General features: G+C 44.6%; 1 protein-coding gene and 1 long non-coding RNA gene across 2 annotated transcripts; both read right to left on the bottom strand.

Annotated features, from left to right (window-relative positions):
- Positions 1-496: 496 nt before the first annotated feature.
- On the bottom strand, positions 497-815 carry LOC117646798. Its single transcript, XR_004587806.1, has 3 exons — positions 790-815; positions 628-712; positions 497-549 (listed from the first exon to the last, which is right to left on the bottom strand). It is a non-coding gene; the product is annotated as an uncharacterized LOC117646798 (long non-coding RNA).
- Positions 816-11,402: 10,587 nt separating this feature from the next.
- Positions 11,403-17,408, bottom strand: LOC117647723. The gene is made up of 8 exons (XM_034389620.1): positions 17,082-17,408; positions 16,720-17,009; positions 16,488-16,646; positions 16,005-16,304; positions 15,793-15,903; positions 12,248-12,409; positions 12,130-12,162; positions 11,403-11,507 (listed from the first exon to the last, which is right to left on the bottom strand). The coding sequence occupies exons 4-8, from the start codon at positions 16,290-16,292 to the stop codon at positions 11,403-11,405; spliced, it is 699 nt and encodes a 232-aa protein (XP_034245511.1). The 5' UTR covers positions 16,293-16,304; positions 16,488-16,646; positions 16,720-17,009; positions 17,082-17,408.
- Between the last annotated feature and the right edge of the window lie 1,656 nt (positions 17,409-19,064).

The raw sequence follows: 19,064 nt of genomic DNA, 5'->3' as shown, positions 1-19,064 counted from the left end.
GTAGAGGCGCTGAGCCGGGCGTCGAACCCGAGCCCCCCGATATTGAACAGATTAAACATCAGGGAACTTATTCGAGTGGGACATCGATGTCCTTTCCGCATAAGTTCCCTGGTGGAACATCAGGCAAATCATGCAGATTGTGTTCGCGAAATAGGATGGCACATAACCTACCTAAGGCGCTCATCCGCGGTGCCGTGATTCTTGGATTCTGCTGGCGTTGGTATAAAGCGTACGCGTCCTGGTACGCCTTTCTGATGTTTGGGACGACCGACACATATAACGGGTACCACTTATCATTGTTCGGTGGTTCCACGCGACGCAGCACAGTATCCAATGTCCGTGGGTCCATGGGGTAACGCACATGAGTAGATATTCTTGTCATCTCACGCATGTACGTACAGGCACTAGCAAAATATGTCGGTAATTCAACCTCCAAGTCCCCCTCAAACTTGGGGGGGGGGGGGGGTTGGAAGTGACCGCACGCTCTGGGTCAATAGGACGGGGCTGGAACCTTTTACGGTCCTCCACATAACCCATGGCGTCCAAGGCCTGCAAATCACAAGACCGTCAGCCTCACACACAAGCAAGGAAACATAAGAGGAGATTGGTGGAAGCAACACAACTGACCTTCGCCGTTCCCTCAGTGGTGACCCACACACCACTCGGAACCTTCAGCAAATGCGTAGCCTTTTTCCTGATTCGCCGTTGCTGCCTGTAAAAACAGTGGACTTGTTAGGCCTGTGGAAAGGGGAACATGGGTATGATGTGATAAGCAACTTACGTTTATACCTTCGGAAAATCATAGGGTCAATCTCCTCTTCATTGCGGGCTGGAGGGTCTGTTGGTTGGAGGGTTCGTCTCTTCCGAATAGGTGGGAAGAGGAGCCCTCCCTCTTCCTCCACTTCCAGCTCCTGCCTGAAACATAATTAAAACGATAAACTTGTGCATTGCATGAGAGGCAGACAGGCAGTGGCTGGCTGGCCACTTTGGACCAGGCGTGCACAGGCAATAGCAACACACTGACTTCTTCTGTAGTAATGTTAATATAATTAATATATCCACACTTGCAAGGGCAAAACTGAGCAAAATGCCCTTTTCCAACATGAAGGGAAGGTATATGACGCTGTCAGACCATGCATCAAGGGTCAAATAAACATGCAGTGAGCAATAGTGAGGCAGAGACTGCTTCCTTCAATTTTGGGTACTTCTTCAGCAAAACACCAAGGACTGCGAGAATACGTGGTTCCTGCTCATAGCTGCAAGCAAACATTCAACATTAATATGAATAAACGAAGAACAAATGGAAAAGAGAACAGTGATGGCAAACTTTCAAGTCTTTATTGAATTGGCAGAGGGATCGGAACTTATACTCTTTCCTCAGCGCAGTAAGCAGGAGATTCACTAAAATTTTGAGAAACAAAATAAAATGGAAGATACACAAATAAGTGATATTCAGTGTTCATGGATAAAAACAAAGATGCACTAGCGAAACACGCTCAATGTTCATGCACTATTTAGTACGTGATGTTGCACGAATTTTTGCAAACGTAAAATTGACCTCAAATTTTCCTGCATTAAGCCTTTTTTCGCCGGAAATTGGCTGATTTCACGTCTGCACAAACTCATGCAATCTACACTATAATTTACAATTCAGTGTTTTGTGCATCAGCTACGCACCAAAGTGTGCGTACGTTTCAAAATGCATGAATTTCATGCGTTGTAAGGCACTGTTACGTGCTTTGTCGCGCACAAATTTATGCATTCGGAAACGCATGCACAGTTCCGTGCGTAGCTTTTGCACCAAACACACCACATTGTAATAAAGTGTGTTCACGTACAAAATTCCACATAAACATACAGTGTTTTCTGTACTTGCGCAAGGAATTCTTGGAAGATCCCTTTCAGATCCTTGTACCTCCTGGCGAGAAATACCTCCTCTTGACCGATTATCACCATGACTTCGGCCAGAATGCGAGTCACGCACAATATGATGAGTTTGAAAACAATCTCATAACACATTGCTTTCAATTCCTGGAGATGCCTGAATACCCTGTCGCGGCTGACCACTCTGACGCCTGGCTTCCGGAGGTTCTCCACACGGCACAGCGCTGCCTGGTTTCCTGCCGTTTCGTTGGCATTGATCCAGGCAGCATGTTCCTCTTTGAGGTGAGTCGTTATCCCATCCCGCTGAGCAGGCAGGTGTAGGCAGTACGGGCAGCGAAATTCTCCGACCGGCCTCTTGGTCTGCACAGAGACAACACACAAATTAGGGGTTCCGACGAAGGAGGACCCCTATTGCTTTTGACGGCTCAGAATTCTTCTTCTACGGACCCCCGAAGATGCACATTTGGCTCCCGCCACATTAATCCTTCTCATAATCTAATAAAAAATCCAGAAAATTTAAAAAATTTATCGTGGAAATTTTCCGTAAACGACTAAAACATAAATTTGCAACAATCAAGCACCCTTATCCGTTCACATTTTCCAGAAACGTTTCGAAGAAAAAATGTGCCACTCCTCAAAACTAAACCTCCTGCCTCATCAAAGTGACAAGAAATCGTCTGTCTTCTGACAAAATGGTTAAAACATGAAAAAAAAGTCTCCATGGCAACGACACGGTGCCATCGTACCAACTGTCAAAATTTAAAGTCCCTGATAAGAAGAAATGAAAACGCCGTAAAATTCGAAAATGCCAATGTTCACTCATTGCACAGTGACAAGACATTTAAACATCTTTCAAATCTGTCATTAGTAAAAGGTTCGCAGCAGAAAAGACAAAATAAATAGATTTTCGGGGGTTGGCAACAATTTTCTCGGCGTCTGCGCCCTTTCGAAAATCGCGAGGCTGAAAAAACGAGTAGTCGCGTATTGAAACTGCCCCTCCATTGTTGCTGAGGTTGGATTGTTTGGCTTGCTTTTAAAGGCTGCGGTTCTCTTCTCATGTTTTCCTCAATTCTGTAACCAGCACGACGGTTGGTTTGACAAACTTTTTAAACTCGGGAGGGGTGGTTTCGGAACGCGGATGACTTTCGTTTGACGAACATGAGCATTGTAAATCGCGAGATCGCGAGAGGGACTGAGATGGTCATTGTGTTAACTGAATCAGGTTTGGGGATGTAAAAATACCGGTAGGATTCAAAGTTACGTAAATAACGATAAAATTAACGTAATTAACGTTTAGATGACAGATTTCAAATTCATTTCCACAACCGGAACACCGTGCAATGCGTAAGCATTGGAATTTTTTTCCTTTGACGAGTCGAGTTTTGCCATGGAAGCGGCGATTTTGACAGCAAATATCTCAAAATTGGCCGTTAACTTTTTAACTAGATTTCAGCATGAGAATCAGCGTTCAAAGTTCTGCAAGTCTGCAAAGTCTCATTAAAATCGTATAGAAAATTTCCGAAATGCATAAAGGGCCACACAAATTGAATCTCGGGCCGGCTGAATCCTGGGTATACTATAAGGCTACTTCGTGCCTAAAAATTTTTAGACAGATTCCTCTTTGATTTGAATAGACGAACCCGTTGCACCAAGATTAGATGGTGAATCCTCTGCCACAGAACTTGAATTCAGCCCATCAACTTGTGCACGTTCAGTATCTTCTTCATCATCGGATATCAAAATGGCTTCCTCGGGAACATCGGTTGCCGAAGAAAAGTGAGAATCATTTTCTGGACCTGGCAATAACAAATCAGTATTAATATTTATCAAAAGAACACTTATACACATGAAAGAACATAAACCCTTACACTTTTAAAGAATATCAATCCCATATGAGTTGTCCCACTCCATAGCCTCATCTCCACCATCATCTGATGCCTTTTTAATATCATTCAGCAATCGTGGTATATTTACAGGGCCTCTTGCGTTTCTTGAAAACATCGCATTGGAGTATGCAACGAGGCGTTCTACATCCACGCCCTCGTCCTCGTGACGCCGAGCGTGCGTGAACATTGATAATTTCAGTGTTCATAGCTCCGCAAAAGGGACAAAAACACATCGGCTGTGATTCTTTGGATTGTCTGTTCTCCACTGTAAACTGAAGAGAAACGTCAGATAAGCTGTCATTTTAATTCAAACACAGCGTGAAGCAATCGTTAACCATACTTACTCCCAATTTTCTTGCTCTTGATCCCCGATGACCTGATCTCATGATGTCCTGGGATCAGTCCGGGCTTGAGCGGGGCTCAGTTGAGGCTGTAGCCGGGGCCCAGGTCATCGGGGCTTAAGGGGGCTCATACATGTTAAAAGCACTTTTTAAAAAAAAAATTTTGATGTAGACGGATTAAGATTTTACAATTTCTGTGTTAAAATCCTTAAAGATAATTGAGTAAGCTTCATTTTGACTTAAGTGAAAGTGGCTTTGGACATTTTTTGGAGATTTAGTCGAAACGTTTAAAATTTTGCTTCTCGTAAGATTTTGTTCGCATACTTGCTCAGATCTGTGGGGAAAAAATCAGGGAGACTCATCCCCAGTAGTGTCATAGAATTGACTAGAATGGGCTTTATATCTGCAATAGTTTTCAAGAAAAAAAATAAAAACAATTTTTTGTTAAAAAATTTGTTTAAAAAATTGTTAAAAAAATTGTTTTTATTTTTTTTCTTGAAAACTATTGCAGATATAAAGCCCATTGTAGTCAATTCTATGACACTACTGGGGATGAGTCTCCCTGATTTTTTCCCCACAGATCTGAGCAAGTATGCGAACAAAATCTTACGAGAAGCAAAATTTTAAACGTTTCGACTAAATCTCCAAAAAATGTCCAAAGTCACTTGATCCAGGAAGCGGAAGAAGGGAATAATTCGACTTATCTCCAAATTGAGTTTTTATTATGTCGTTGTGCCTTAGAATGGTTTGCATCATTGTACCAAATTATTTGACTCAATTCCTAGCAGTTAAACAGAAAATCCACTTTGAAAAAAGATGTAACTCAACTTGACCCCTTTTTCACTCTCAATTTAGCGGAAAATAGAATCATCTGAACCAAAGTCAACATGACTCCGTTCAACATATTGTTGATAGGAGATAACTCAACTTGTGTTTTTATGTATCCATTGTAAAAAGAATCAAGTCAACTTACCCCCCTTTAATTTTAAGAACTTGAACGGAAAAAAGAGCTAAGTCCAAAAAATGCACCAGATGAACCAACACTCTCTGCTGACTATAGTTCCACTTGACATGTCTCCGAATTCCACTTGGTTTAAGAAATTTAAGTTGAGATGACTCTGTTTTCCATTTCAGCGGAAAGTGATAAGTCACAGATATCCTATACGCAGTGACTTGACACTCGTGATGTTTATCTCAAAATTTAACTTCCTTTTTTATAACTTGTTATCATCTATAACATTCCATTGTTCAGTTTTAGATTTCCCTGCTAACAGTTTTTTGTTGCTCCTGAAAAATGGTCAAAATGGAGTTATCCCCTTCTTCCGCTTCCTGGATCACTTTCCCTTAAGCCAAAATGAAGCTTACTCAATCATCTAAAAAGATTTTAACACAGAAATTGTGAAATCTTAATCCGTCTACATCTATTTTTTTTTTAAGAGTGCTTTTAACATGTATGAGCCCCCTTAAACGGGACGGGGCTCACGTCGACCCCGCCGATTCCTCGTTCGGGGTCACCCCAAAGTCAGTACGAGTCGGGGCGCAGGTCTCAAAGTCAGGGGAAGTGCATGTCCCACACACTGAGAACTTGGTAGTACTTACTGTTCATCGTAGGCTCTTCACTCTTTCCCGCGCCGTGCGGGACTACGGGGTCGGCCATGGTTTTGCGGCGGTGCGGCGTGCGTGCGTTATGACTGCTCGGGTGGCAGGACTACAGTGACAGTGCGTGGAGGACCTGGGCGAGGCAGCAGCTGCCCTACGCCGCCGCCGCCCGGCGCGAGACGGAGGGGGTATGGGGACTTTTTGCAAGTTTTGCAATTTGCGTTTTTTGACGTCAGAACGACTTTCTTTGCTTTTCCATTCACTACTGCGTGCTGAAATCGTCGCAGTATATCATCTTCTTGTTCCAATGGAGTCAATCTGACGACAAGTTCACGGTTTTCTTCAAAACCACAAAAAGTTCGCAACATGAGACGCAAGATCTAAAAAAAGCGAGATGTACTTTATCGTTTTCGAACTTACGTTTTGTTGGCGCAGATTTGGACCGTCTTGTCGACCGACAGTGTCTTCTTGTCTTGGTATTTTCCTGCTGCTTCTTAAGTTGATCCAACCGTGTAGCCATAGGCAGGTCATCATTAACTGGTACAAATGGCACCCCGTTTTTCTTAGGTGGCCGCAAAGGAATTGCATCAGGCAGGAGGATTGTTGTTCTTCGCGTCGACGTGCTCGAAAGAGACAACGATACCCCCCTGCAACAAGCAACTATCTACGCCCATTGTCTCGATAACCGACTATCACGCGCGCTCCCCCGACAACCGGCTATACGGGCTGTCTGGATAACCGACTATCTGCTTTCTCCACCTCGCGAGATTGAATGCTTTTATTTATCCAACCAATTAAGTTGCCCTCGCAAAACCTTTACCAAAACTTGTCAAAAGTTTGTCAAAGCAAGATTAAGTATGGTTTAAACGGGTCGCCTTAAGTGTCATGGAGAAAAATACTTCGTTATACGACAACCCTAACCTCGCTACGATGTTGGATAGTTGGTTATCCAGACAGCCCATGTAGATAGCCGGTTGTCGGGAGAGCGCCCGTAGATAGTCGGTTATCGAGACAGTGAGCGTAGATAGCTGCTTATTGCAGGGGAGTATCGACACGTTCTTGCCAGAGAAACTTATAAGGGGTTCATTTTTCATTTTTCTTCAGGCTCAATGCCTGTTCAGCCCATTCATATCTTCAGTTTCATATCTTCCCATTTCTTCTGAGCAGCAGCCCTCCTCTCAGCTTCCTGCCTCTTTAACTCCTCCCGCTGCCGAAAGGGCTCGTCCATCATGTTGCGATGAGCTATTGTTTGTCTCAGCCACCGCCGCAGCCGCACCGCCAGCCCCGCGCCGCCCGTACGAACCGCGCGCGCACTAACGTATACTTTTATCTTTGGTCAGCAATGCTTTCCTGTGATGATTAACAGATCTTATTTAACAAAATCAAGACGAATGTGACGTTCGGAAACGTCTGGCTTTTGCGATTTTGACAAACAGTTGCTTCTAATAAGAGTGTTTGATTGTGGCGTCTTATTGTAGGTTGTCTCCCTGCTACGTTATTCCAGGCTGACCACGACTTCAATATAAAAAAAGATAACATAGGAATAACCACATTTTGTTTTAAAAATACTTTCCAACAATGAAAAACAAAAATTCAAAAATTTGCTAAGGATCTATTTTAATAAGATCTCCTCACAGCTGTACCACAAACGGAGTTTAAGTAGTGTTGTCACGCGATGTGTTGGCAGTTCTGAGACAGTTGTGAGGTTAGGTTCTCTTTGGCCATAGCTTCTTTCAGACCATCTACTTGATAATAAATATCTAGCTAGCATCTTATGTTATCGCAACATCGCATCAATGTAGAAAATATAAGTGTAGATAGCATCAAGTGATCGCAAGTGATGATATATCTGCCTGAACGTGAGAGACCTTGGACCACAAATGGAACTCTGGGTGTCATCTGCTGCATGGAGACACACTGTCTCCACGCCTGTGCCCGATGGGGTCAGGTCCATTGTTATATCAGAGGTCGAGGGGTCCTATTCAAAAGGTCTTATCTGGGCGTTCCCCCCAAGACAATCCTATCTTAAACGCCCGCAAATTTCACTCATCTTGATCAATCAGAATCAATACGATCGTAAGCGAAACATATTTCTACATGCCTTTTCGGTTTCTTTCATCTTCCATCTTTAGATTTACTTGAACAAACTCACAAATTTTACTGATATGTAGCTGTATCAAATGATCAAACTATGTGAAATTCACCTGCGTTTAATATAAGATTGTCTTGGAGGGAACGCCCAGATAAGATCTTGTGAATAGGACCCCTCGAGGTGTGTATTTTGTTTAGAATAATCATAATAAGCCACACATTTTTTAAAAAAACCTCCATTTGCACCTCTACATATATCACAAAAACTTAAAAAGCCTTTACATAATAAGGTAGTTTGTCCAAAGTATATGGTAAGGTAAATATCTGTAAGGGAAACATAATAAGATTAGTTATTTCATTAAGTGTATTTATCTTCTAGCAAACACTGTTTACCTGCTTACCAAACAAAATAGGTGGATATTACAAAAACTTAAAAAACCTTTACATAATAAGGTCTGTAAGGGAAACATAATAAGATTAGTTATTTCATTAAGTGTATTTATCTTCTAGCAAATACTGTTGACCTGCCTACCATTAAGTGTAGTTGTCAACTGCTCATAAAGAGCCTGTCGCAGAGGGGCCGGTGCGAGGTAGCATGCCATCGACAGCAAGAGGGCAGTCCCTACGAGCTGCCACAGTCCTCTTTCATCATCTTCATGAACAGCAATGGCTCTGCGAAATAATGAAATAAGTAAGTATCTCAGAACAATCTACAGTGGAGCGAGTGACATTGCTACTAATCAATGTCTTTCATCTTCATTAGCAATTTAAGTGATGCCCTGCTCGATATACCAGCAGTAGGGACCATGTCAGATTTATCTCTCTACCTCCAAGCTCCAATAAAGGCTGGAGCCTGGTAGAGACAGAATGGGACTCAAGCATAAAGTTACACTTGAAGATGTTACGCTTGAAATCAAGCACACTCTGGAAACTCCCCCATGCATTTAGATGGGGGAAATCTTGGCGGATGAGCATGTTACGCTTCATTTCAAGCGCAAACTGATTACGCCTGAAAACAGAGGGTAATACTTCGCTTTGGTTTTATTAGTGGGGGATACACTAAGTAAGTTTGTCATGCATTTTGTCGGAATGCTCGACAATACCTCCTAGCGTCCCCAAAACACCCATCGTACCATGTGAGCCAAAGGTAATGCTGCTCGTCGTTGGGGCGACAGAGACATGTCGTAAATTGCATGGGCTTTCGGTTCGGGGGCCCAAAGTGCCGTTCGCGCACTAACCTCCGGCTTTCTCATGGCGCGTGCAACCCCCTGCTGGCGGGGGCGCCAAACTGCGCTTGATCGAGCTTTGACTAATCAATTGGGTACTTACGTATTGTCATCTTCCATTTTTTGGCTTTTTTCTTCACAACGTGTGTAGCGTGGGCGCGTTGGCTGTATCAACCTCTGACTCAGCTTCCTCTGTGGCTCAGACGAGGACGAGACGACTCACACAGGTGTCAAATTCCGCCTCCGCCCTCCCCTTCGCCCCTTTTCTACCATAAACAACCAACCCTATAGATAGACCGCCTGCTCCGTGAAAAATCCGCGAGGCTGAACATAATTGTTAAGTCACAATTTACATTTATTAAAATTCAAATTTTAAAATTTTAATCCTCAAATTTGATCGTGAAGTATCTCGACCGATCAGGGAGCGGGTCTATGTATATAGCTAGTTGTTGTTGTCGTCGAGTCCCCTGGCCACTGGCGTCCGTCTGTGTCGTCTGCCTGGTCTGCCTGCCGCCGCGCTGGTTGCATGTTGAGCAATTGTTCTTGTGTTGAGAGCGGAACGTTCGAAATATTTTAAGTTTAAGTTACTGTCTCGGCCGAAAATATGGCGAACCAACTCTTTTCATCTAATCCCTGGATGTGCGTTTTATGACCATGCAGAAATACGTAATCTAAAAACTCTTATGAAATATATTGCTATCCTAACCTGCACGTCTTTTGTTTCGTAGGTTTCTTCGTAATCTGGCGCAAGTTATATATCTCGCGGACACAATTCTGGTATTTATTTCAGAATCTCAAATCTTCAGGTAAGACTCCTGCAACCCTTCTAACTCTAAGTGTTTGGTGGCAGCCTTTTATCATTTTGCAATTGCCTGGGGAGTCACATAGATAGAGGTCAATGCACTGCTCCATAAAGGAAATCAACTTTACTCTTCCAACAGTTGTAGCAAATGTTGGCATCTATTAACGTGTCACTAATTTTTGTTCTCTTTTTATTTTGTTTGAAAGGTTCTGCTGTGTGCTGACTGTGGTCCTCTTGCTGATTGTGGTTTTCGTTCCACGGGACTCTGTGACAAGTGCGTTGCCCTACGCCAGAAACCTTTGACCATCAAAACGTACCAAAGTTGACGAGCAGCCCAGTGTGCCCTTTTTCCAAAAAGGAGTAATCAATCACCTTCCCCTCAAAAAGGGGAGGAAGGTTCTGTCTCGTTTTCAGGGACTAATCCAGAGGTTCCCCTTCAGTTGAAAGAAGAGGACTTTCCGGGCACGCCCGGTCTCCTTCTTCCACTACACGGTGCTCGTGGTCACTCATGGCGCAGCAATCTTATTCAGGGGGTGGCAACGGCCTAGGGAGAGCGTGAATCGATGCTCGCGCCGTCAGTGCAGAGCACTGTGAAAATTTGTTGTCACTTTATGACAAAAACGCGGATGACATTTTCATCACTTCCAAATCATGCCAATCTCATCACAAATTGATGACATTTTCATCAAAGCTCCTATACTTTTTGCATGGGCGTAACAAAAATGTCATCAAATTTTTTTATGACATCGTTGTAAGGAAAATTAGCCTTGAAATTGTCATCAAGTGACGACTCAAATTTTCACAGTGAGGTTGCGCCGAAGAGGCAACCACTCGCGAAGTCCTGTGAACACTTCATTTGCCGAAGTCTTGAGCGAAATCGGCAGAAGTCTCGCGAAATCCCTTCGAAGTCTGGTGCAATCTCACGAAATCCCATCAAAATCTGGTGAAATCTCGCGAAATCCCATCAAAATCTCACGAAATTTCGCATAATTTTGACGCGAAATCCTGCGAAATCTTGCGAAATTTCGACGAAATCCCTACCTTTGAAGAATCCTAGGTACAAAAAAAATTCGAGTGGTTGCCCCCTCGGGTTGCGCACTTGTTCGAGATTATGAAAACTTCAATCTCTTGAAAAACAAGCTCTGATGGGTCTTCAGTTAGTGTATTGGCAGCTGCAGGTGTAGTTGAACTGGGTGTTACCTGCAGGAACAAAGTTAGAGATATGGGTTTCATCAACCAAGGAACCAAAATCAACCTGTAAACACAAACAAAAAACGAAAACTCACAACTTCAGTTGAACAGCATTCAAGAATGTCAGGTTGGTCCTTAGAACGCAGGGTGATGTGTAAGTCATTGCTGTCCTTTGTGACACTCCCATGAAGCGGAAGATGCTTTTGAGTCTCTTGGGAAAGAAACTCTGATAGATCTTCAGCTTGTGTATTGGCAGCTGTACTTGGAATTGAACCTGATGTTGTGACCTGCGTAAGTAAAGTAAGAGACACAGAATTCATCGATTAAGGAACGAAAATCAATATGAAAAAACAAACTCAAAACAAATACTTACAACTTAAGTTTAACAGAACTCAGGAATGTCAGCTAGATGCGGAATGTCAAGAGTAGTTATTGCCCTTACAGATCTGTCTTGGAACTGAACCTCAGTTTTGGAAGGTGGGGAATCCTAAGAAAGCAAAATAAAAACACAAAATTAGTTTCGACTGAAATGAGCAATTATCATGATCAGTCTCACCACGCCTCACCTTCTACTCATCAATGCCCAACCTTGGAGGGCGCCGCCTTGCCCTCACAGGCCTGGTTGCCGGTTCTTCGTCCTCGTCTCGGCTTCTTTTGCGCTGGGCTGTGGGTGGGGTGGAGGGTGGGCTTGAGCTTGTGGGCGACTTCCTGCCAGACTGGCGGGGCGGCGGCGGCGCAGACTTGCGGGTCGCAGTGTGCTGGCGGGGCGCCGCAGTCTGCTTGCGTGGCGTCCTTGTCAGAAACGGACCGCACTGAAAATCCAAGTGTGGGACAGGCATGCACTTGATAACGTGGGACAAACTGTCCCACGCTTGTAAGCGTGGGACAAAATGTCCCACGTTTGCAAGCGTGGGACAAACCGTGTTACACGCTTACAAGCGTGGGACAAACCGTGTTACACGCTTACAAGCGTGGGACAAACCGTGTTACACGCTTGTAAGCGTGGGACAAATCCGTGTCCCACACTTGCAAGCGTGGGACAAACTGTGTCCCACGCTTGCAAGCGTGGGACACTTTGTCCCACGTTATCTAGTGCATGCCTGTCCCACACTTGGATTTTCAGTGCGGTGGTCGTAGATGAACTAGAAGGGCACCAAAGAAACAGATATAAATTCCACGGGCTACTTAAATCCAGTTCCCCCGCTCCCGACAGTGAACTCACTTTACAGACATGCAGGTGAAGTCAAGCTCTACTATGGACCCGTAAGTCGTCACGTTGCCATCATGCCGATTGGAGTCATCGTAGCCATGGGAGGGTCCTGCGCCGGTCCTGTGCCAGAGGGTCCTGAGCCAGAGGGTCCTGAGCCAGAGGAGCCACGACCGAGTAACCTGTGGAAGAAACACAATCAGCTTAGCCAATCATGGAATAGGAACGCCACCGACGGGTCCCGGTCATTATCGTAAATTGTCACAACCGGCTCAGGGCCTCCAACCACTGGAGGGAAAGGTTGGGCGGGCGGCGGTGCGTCGTACCGGTTGGCCATTTTCTCTGGGGGAAGAGAGGACGGGTTAGGCTAGCACAACAAGCCCCAAGCAATGTACATTATGGGGTTTTTGCAGTGCAAGGGCTCAAGTACAGTTCGCCTGCGCGCCTTAGTTAAATGACAAGAAAGTCAGTCACAAATTCTCAACTCAACAGAACGGATTGATGTGAAAGGAATGTGGCAGTAACAGAGGCATGCACAAACAGGTTCCTAGGGCAAGGATTCAATGGATGTGCAAGTGTGATGCACATGTCCTGTGCATGTTATTGTTCTTCTTCAGTTGGCATTAGGAGGTCTGTTGCTGTTAAAATTATAGGCAATGGCTATTCCACTTTGAAAAAGATGGGAGTACATAAGAGCTATTGTGTAGCAGTACACATTTGAGTGATATCCACAGGTCTTATACCTTTCGTTAATAGCCTTGTTCACAGCATCAAATTTGAGAGTCAACCAGGGAAATTCTATAATCTTCAACATGCTCCATATTGACTAAATCGCGCCCACCAAATTTGGTCACGATCTTCGCCCAAAGAAAAAAAACCTCATAACAACATCAAAACATCATTAAAAACAGATGAATGGTTACTCTGACCTTTGCAGAAGGTGACTTTGTTTTGGACTGCTTGTTGGGCGTCTGTGGTTTGGACTGCTTGCTAGGCAACGTGCGCTTCACAACTCTTGTGGCTGCACTCCCTGCTCGAAGGATGACCGCACGGAGAAAAGAAAGTAGGTCCCGCAGCCACGAAGTAGCTGTCCCAGCTACTTTTCGTGGGTGATTTTGGCGCGCGTACGTGCGCAGGTGTGGTGGCTTCTTATAGTGGGTGGGGGCAAGAGGGGTGAGGGAGCGACGCTGAAGTAGCCGTGGTGCCCACTTTCGGTACGCGCATTTATTGGTTAAAAAGCAATAACTTTTCTTTGTCCTCTACCTTTGAGGACGGAGAATAGTGCATCTACCGTAAGTGAGCCACTTTTGCCAGTATTTGTTGTACATTTTTGGAGGTTATTTTTGGCAGTGTATAGTATATAAATTAATCTTGATTCAATTTTGCTCATGAACCTTACTAACTCAGAAGCTGACATAAGTTAAATAATCTAACTGCACTGAAAACGTAATGGTCGGACACATGGCCAAATTATGGCGTGACAAAAAGTCACGCCAAAAATTGGCGTGACACGAAATTCACGCCGAAAAACGGCGTGACATGTGAGTCACGCCCTCATTTGGCGTGATTGACAACGCGTTTTCTGAGGCAAGTCACGCCAAAAAGCGGCATGACAAGAAATTCACGCCAAAAATTGGCGTGAATTTTTGGGTCACGCCGATTTTTGGCGTGACTTTTGTGTCATGCCGTTTAATGGCCTGACACTTTCTTCACGCCCCTGCAGCGGCACGAAGTCACGCCGGTAGATTTTCAGTGTGTAGGACAATTCACTGCAATTTGGATGGAAAGTAGGGTGGGTCGAAAATCCCAGAATTAAACGGCGTATGGTTTTCTTTGCAGTTGACCACATTAGAAAAGAGATCCCACAATGCTGGGGTCTGGTGAGGTCACCTTCCATCTCTTTGGAGGCTCCAAACTTGGGTCTAATAGTGAAAAATGGCACTTTTGGCCCCACAGGGACCAAACCAGGGATCGCCCAGGATGCGGCTATCTCGCGATGGGTGCGGAATATGTTCCTTTATATCCCTGCAAAGTCTGGGCGATGTGGCTCAACATCTTGGTTAAGCCCGGGCACTTGTTTTAACGCTAAAACAAAGTTGCAAGACGCTAAAAATTGGATTTAAGGGTCTATTGTTTGCTCAAAGGTCCCATATACATATATAAATGGAAAGCGCTCCAAAAATGCAATTTTTTGGTATATATAACTTTGTGATCGGCCGAAAATTCTTGCCAGGGCGAAACTTGACACATTTCAGCAAAAGCTCAAAAACACTAAAAAGTGATCTTTAGGACAATATGTATTGCCTGTGGATCCAATATGATCACACTGTTCGAAAGATCTAAAAAAATGCAAAATTTTGGTATATAAAGTTTTGTGATTGGACAAAAACTCGATTTGTTGTTAATTATAGAAGAAAGTGCAATCGTTCGTTGGGCCATCTCTTGCCTAACAAGGGCTTTGCTTCGCTTTGCTTGTGAATTCTTTTGCAACAATTCGAGTTTTTGTCCAATCACGAAACTTTATATACCAAAATTTTGCATTTTTTTAGATCTTTCGAATAGTATGATCATATTGGATCCACATGCAATACAAATAATCCTAAAGATCACTTTTTGGTGTTTTTGAGCTTTTGCTGAAATGTGTCAAGTTTCGCCCTGGCAAGAATTTTCGGCCGATCACAAAGTTATATATACCAAAAAATTGCATTTTTGGAGCGCTTTCCATTTATATATGTATATGGGACCTTTGAGCAAACAATAGACCCTTAAATCCAATTTTTAGCGTCTTGCAACTTTGTTTTAGCGTTAAAACAAGTGCCCGGGCTTAACCAAGATGTTGAGCCACATCGCCCAGACTTTGCAGGGATATAAAGGAACATATTCCGCACCCATCGCGAGATAGCCGCATCCTGGGCGATCCCTGGTTTGGTCCCTGTGGGGCCAAAAGTGCCATTTTTCACTATTAGACCCAAGTTTGGAGCCTCCAAAAAGATGGAAGGTGACCTCACCAGACCCCAGCATTGTGGGATCTCTTTTCTAATGTGGTCAACTGCAAAGAAAACCATACGCCGTTTAATTCTGGGATTTTCGACCCACCCTAATGGAAAGACTTCACGCCAAAATATGGCGAGACATTAAAGTCTCGCCAAGATTTGGTCAGACCTGAAAGTCCTGCCAAAATTTGGTCAGACAAAAAAGTCTCGCCACAAAACGGTCATACACAAAAGTCTGACCCCAAAATGGCGAGACTTTTGTGTCTGACCACGGCCTTTAGGCCGTAACCGTCCGGCGCATTACGGCCTTTCAGTGGTGGTCAGACACAAAAGTCTCGCCATTTTGGGGTCAGACTTTAGTGTATGACCGTTTTGTGGCGAGACATTTTTGTCTGACCAAATTTTGGCGAAACTTTCAGGTCTGACCGAATCTTGGCGAGACTTTTATGTCTTGCCTCTAGAGTGGCGAGAAGTCTGACCTTTGGATTTGTAGTGGTAAATTTAATAGGGCATAATCTAGACACCAACAAGATATCATTTTTAACAGATTGCTAATAAATGTCAATGCTTACATTTTCATTTAGAGGTCTGCTGATCCGAGGTCGCTTGTTAGCTGGAGTTTCTGGTTGGGTGGTTGGAATCAGTTCCCCTCCTTCCGGAGCAACAACAAAGTCTGCTACAATCTACGGGCAAGAAACCAACAATAGTTTTAAACATACCGAAAGACAACACTCTTCTAACATTGGCTTCCTTACGTAGCTGTAAGTTATTGATAAATATTTACCTCGCCCTCGCCCTGTTCACTTCTGACTGTTGTAGAGCGCACCGCGAGCTCAGCCTCCGCAGTATTCGCGCTTTCTCGGATGTATTTCTTCAATAAATCCTCGATGAGCACTTTGGCCCTGGCCTTGGCTAAGATGTTTTGAGAGTAGGACCGCGGGAAGCGCGGGTCGACCAGCGTCGCAATCGACAACGGCATTACGTTCTCGATCTTGTCCAGCCGCTTGTCAAATTCGTCACAAATGAATTTATAAAAACTCCTTGCCAGATCGTTGCTCCGTGGAATGTCCATTTTCCCTAGGTTCTGAAAACAATTTTCAATATTAACTACTCGATTGAAATTAAAATTAAAGGCACAAAAGAAACAAGGCCAACGTTGGCATTGATATACAATACAACATGCTGCTAGACTCGCATTCACTACAATTATAAAACAAAAATATTAACAAAAAATTTTAGACAGATTCTTTGATTTGAATAGACGAACCCGTTGCACCAAGATTAGATGGTGAATCCTCTGCCACAGAACTTGAATTCAGCCCATCAACTTGTGCACGTTCAGTATCTTCTTCTTCATCATCGGACATCAAAATGGCTTCCTCGGGAACATCGGTTGCCGAAGAAAAGTGAGAATCATTTTCTGGACCTGGCAAAAACAAATCAGTATTAATATTTATCAAAAGAACACTTATTACACATGAAAGAACATAAACCCTTACACTTTTAAAGAATATCAATCCCATATGAGTTGTCCCACTCCATAGCCTCATCTCCACCATCATCTGATGCCTTTTTAATATCATTCAGCAATCGTGGTATATTTACAGGGCCTCTTGCGTTTCTTGAAAACATCGCATTGGTGTATGCAACGAGGCGTTCCACATCCACGCCCTCGTCCTCGTGACGCCGAGCGTGCGTGAACATTGATAATTTCAGTGTTCATAGCTCCGCAAAAGGGACAAAAACACATCGGCTGTGATTCTTTGGATTGTCTGTTCTCCACTGTAAACTGAAGAGAAACGTCAGATAAGGTGCCATTTTAATTTAAACACAGCGTGAAGCAATCGTTAACCATACTTACTCCCAATCTTCTTGCTATTGATCCCCGATGACCTGATCTCATGATGTCCTGGGATCAGTCCGGGCTCGAGTCGGGGCTTGAGTGGGGCTTAGTTGAGGCTGTAGCCGGGGCCCAGGTCATCGGGGCTTAAACGGGACGGGGCTCACGTCGACCCAGCCGATTCCTCGTTCGGGGTCACCCGAAAGTCAGTACGAGTCGGGGCGCAGGTCTCAAAGTCAGGGGAAGTGCATGTCCCACACACTGAGAACTTGGTAGTACTTATTGTTCATCGGAGGCTCTTCACTCTTTCCCGCGCCGTGCGGGACTACGGGGTCGGCCATGGTTTTGCGGCGGTGCGGCGTGCGTGCGTTATGACTGCTCGGGTGGCAGGACTACAGTGACAGTGCGTGGAGGACCTGGGCGAGGCAGCAGCGTCCCTACGCCGCCGCCGCCCGGCGCGAGACGGAGGGGGTGCGGGGACTTTTTGCAAGTTTTGCAATTTGCGTTTTTTGACGTCAGAACGACTTTCTTTGCATGCAGATATACTCACAGTGTCCACCACGACCAGAAGGAGGTCGGGGAGGCGGCCCGCTGCGCCTCACGCAGGGGTCGTCGGGGGAGGGGCGGAGTGGGCGGAGCGGACGGGCTTCTTGCAGCGGGTCCGGCTGACCAAAGAGCGCCCTCGCAGCGCTAGCTGGTCCCCGTGCAGCCCTCGCGGAGGGTGCAGCGGGGGCAGCAGGGGCTGCAGGGGCAGCCTGGACGGCCGGCTCAGCGGGGGTGGCTGGGGCGACTGCTGCGACTGGGCCCGCGGCGGACGGAGCAGCTTGGGCGTCGGGGGCAGTGGCAGCGGCGGTCGGGGTGGCTGGGGCAGCGGGGGCAGCCGGAGCCCCTGGCGTCCTCCTGAAGGCGCCCAGTCGGGTCGGGTCTAGCGCGCTCTGAAACAAAAAAATCAACTATGACTAGGGGTACGCGCCGTTTACTGTGGGCGCGTAGTGTGGCTGAGCGATGCGAATTAGTTTCTGCACTTCGGACTTTGCTTAACTGGACGAAATGAGCAACTTACGGGCTCTGAGTGAAATGTAGGTCTCGGGTATAAATGGAAGTGATTTTCGTTTTCAGCACGCAAAAAGCTGTTAGGATCAACGTCAAACTCGATTCAAAAATTTTGGTCCAAATTTGGTCAAAATTAGGTAAAGCGTGAGTCTGGGAAAAATTTGGAAGTCATTTTTGAGTTCAGCACACCAAAAACTGCAGGAAACAATATAAAACTCGACTTGAAGATTTTGGTCCAAAATGACCTAATTTGGGATGAAAATATAAGTCTGGAGTCGAAATGGAAGAGATTTTCGTTATCAGGACACAAAAAACTACTGAGATCAACATCAAACTCAATTCAAAAATTTTGGTCCAAATTTGGTCAAAATTGGGTAAAGCGTGAGTCTGGGAAAAATTTGGAAGTCATTTTTGAGTTCAGCACACCAGAAACTGCAGGAAACAATATAAAACTCGACTTGAAAATTTTGGTCCAAAATGACCTAATTTGGGATGAAAATATAAGTCTGGAGTCGAAATGGAAGTGATTTTCGTTATCAGGACACAAAAAACTACTGAGATCAACATCAAACTCAACTCAAAAATTTTGGTCAAAATTTGGTCAAAATTAGGTAAAGTGTGAATCTGGGAAAAATTTGGAAGTCATTTTTGAGTTCAGCACACCCAAGACTGCAGGAAACAATATAAAACTCGACCTGAAAAGTTTGGTCAAAAATGAGCTAATTTGAGATGAAACTATAAGTCTGGAGTAGAAATGAAAGTGATTTTCATGATTGGCACTCCAAAAACTGCAAGAATTAATGTGAGATTCAATTGAAAAATATTGATATTGAATTGATTAATAACGGAGAGAGTATGGGTCTGGGTTCATGGATCACCCCATGTCGTCACCCTAATGCGAAACCAATGCGATTCCTCAGTCGAGTAACATTCCATTGAATCGCTTAATTG

This window comes from Thrips palmi, unplaced genomic scaffold, assembly GCF_012932325.1.
Source record: "Thrips palmi isolate BJ-2018 unplaced genomic scaffold, TpBJ-2018v1 HiC_scaffold_2, whole genome shotgun sequence".
NCBI classification, from domain to species: Eukaryota; Metazoa; Arthropoda; class Insecta; order Thysanoptera; family Thripidae; genus Thrips; species Thrips palmi.
This window is presented reverse-complemented; position numbering and strand designations above follow the sequence as displayed.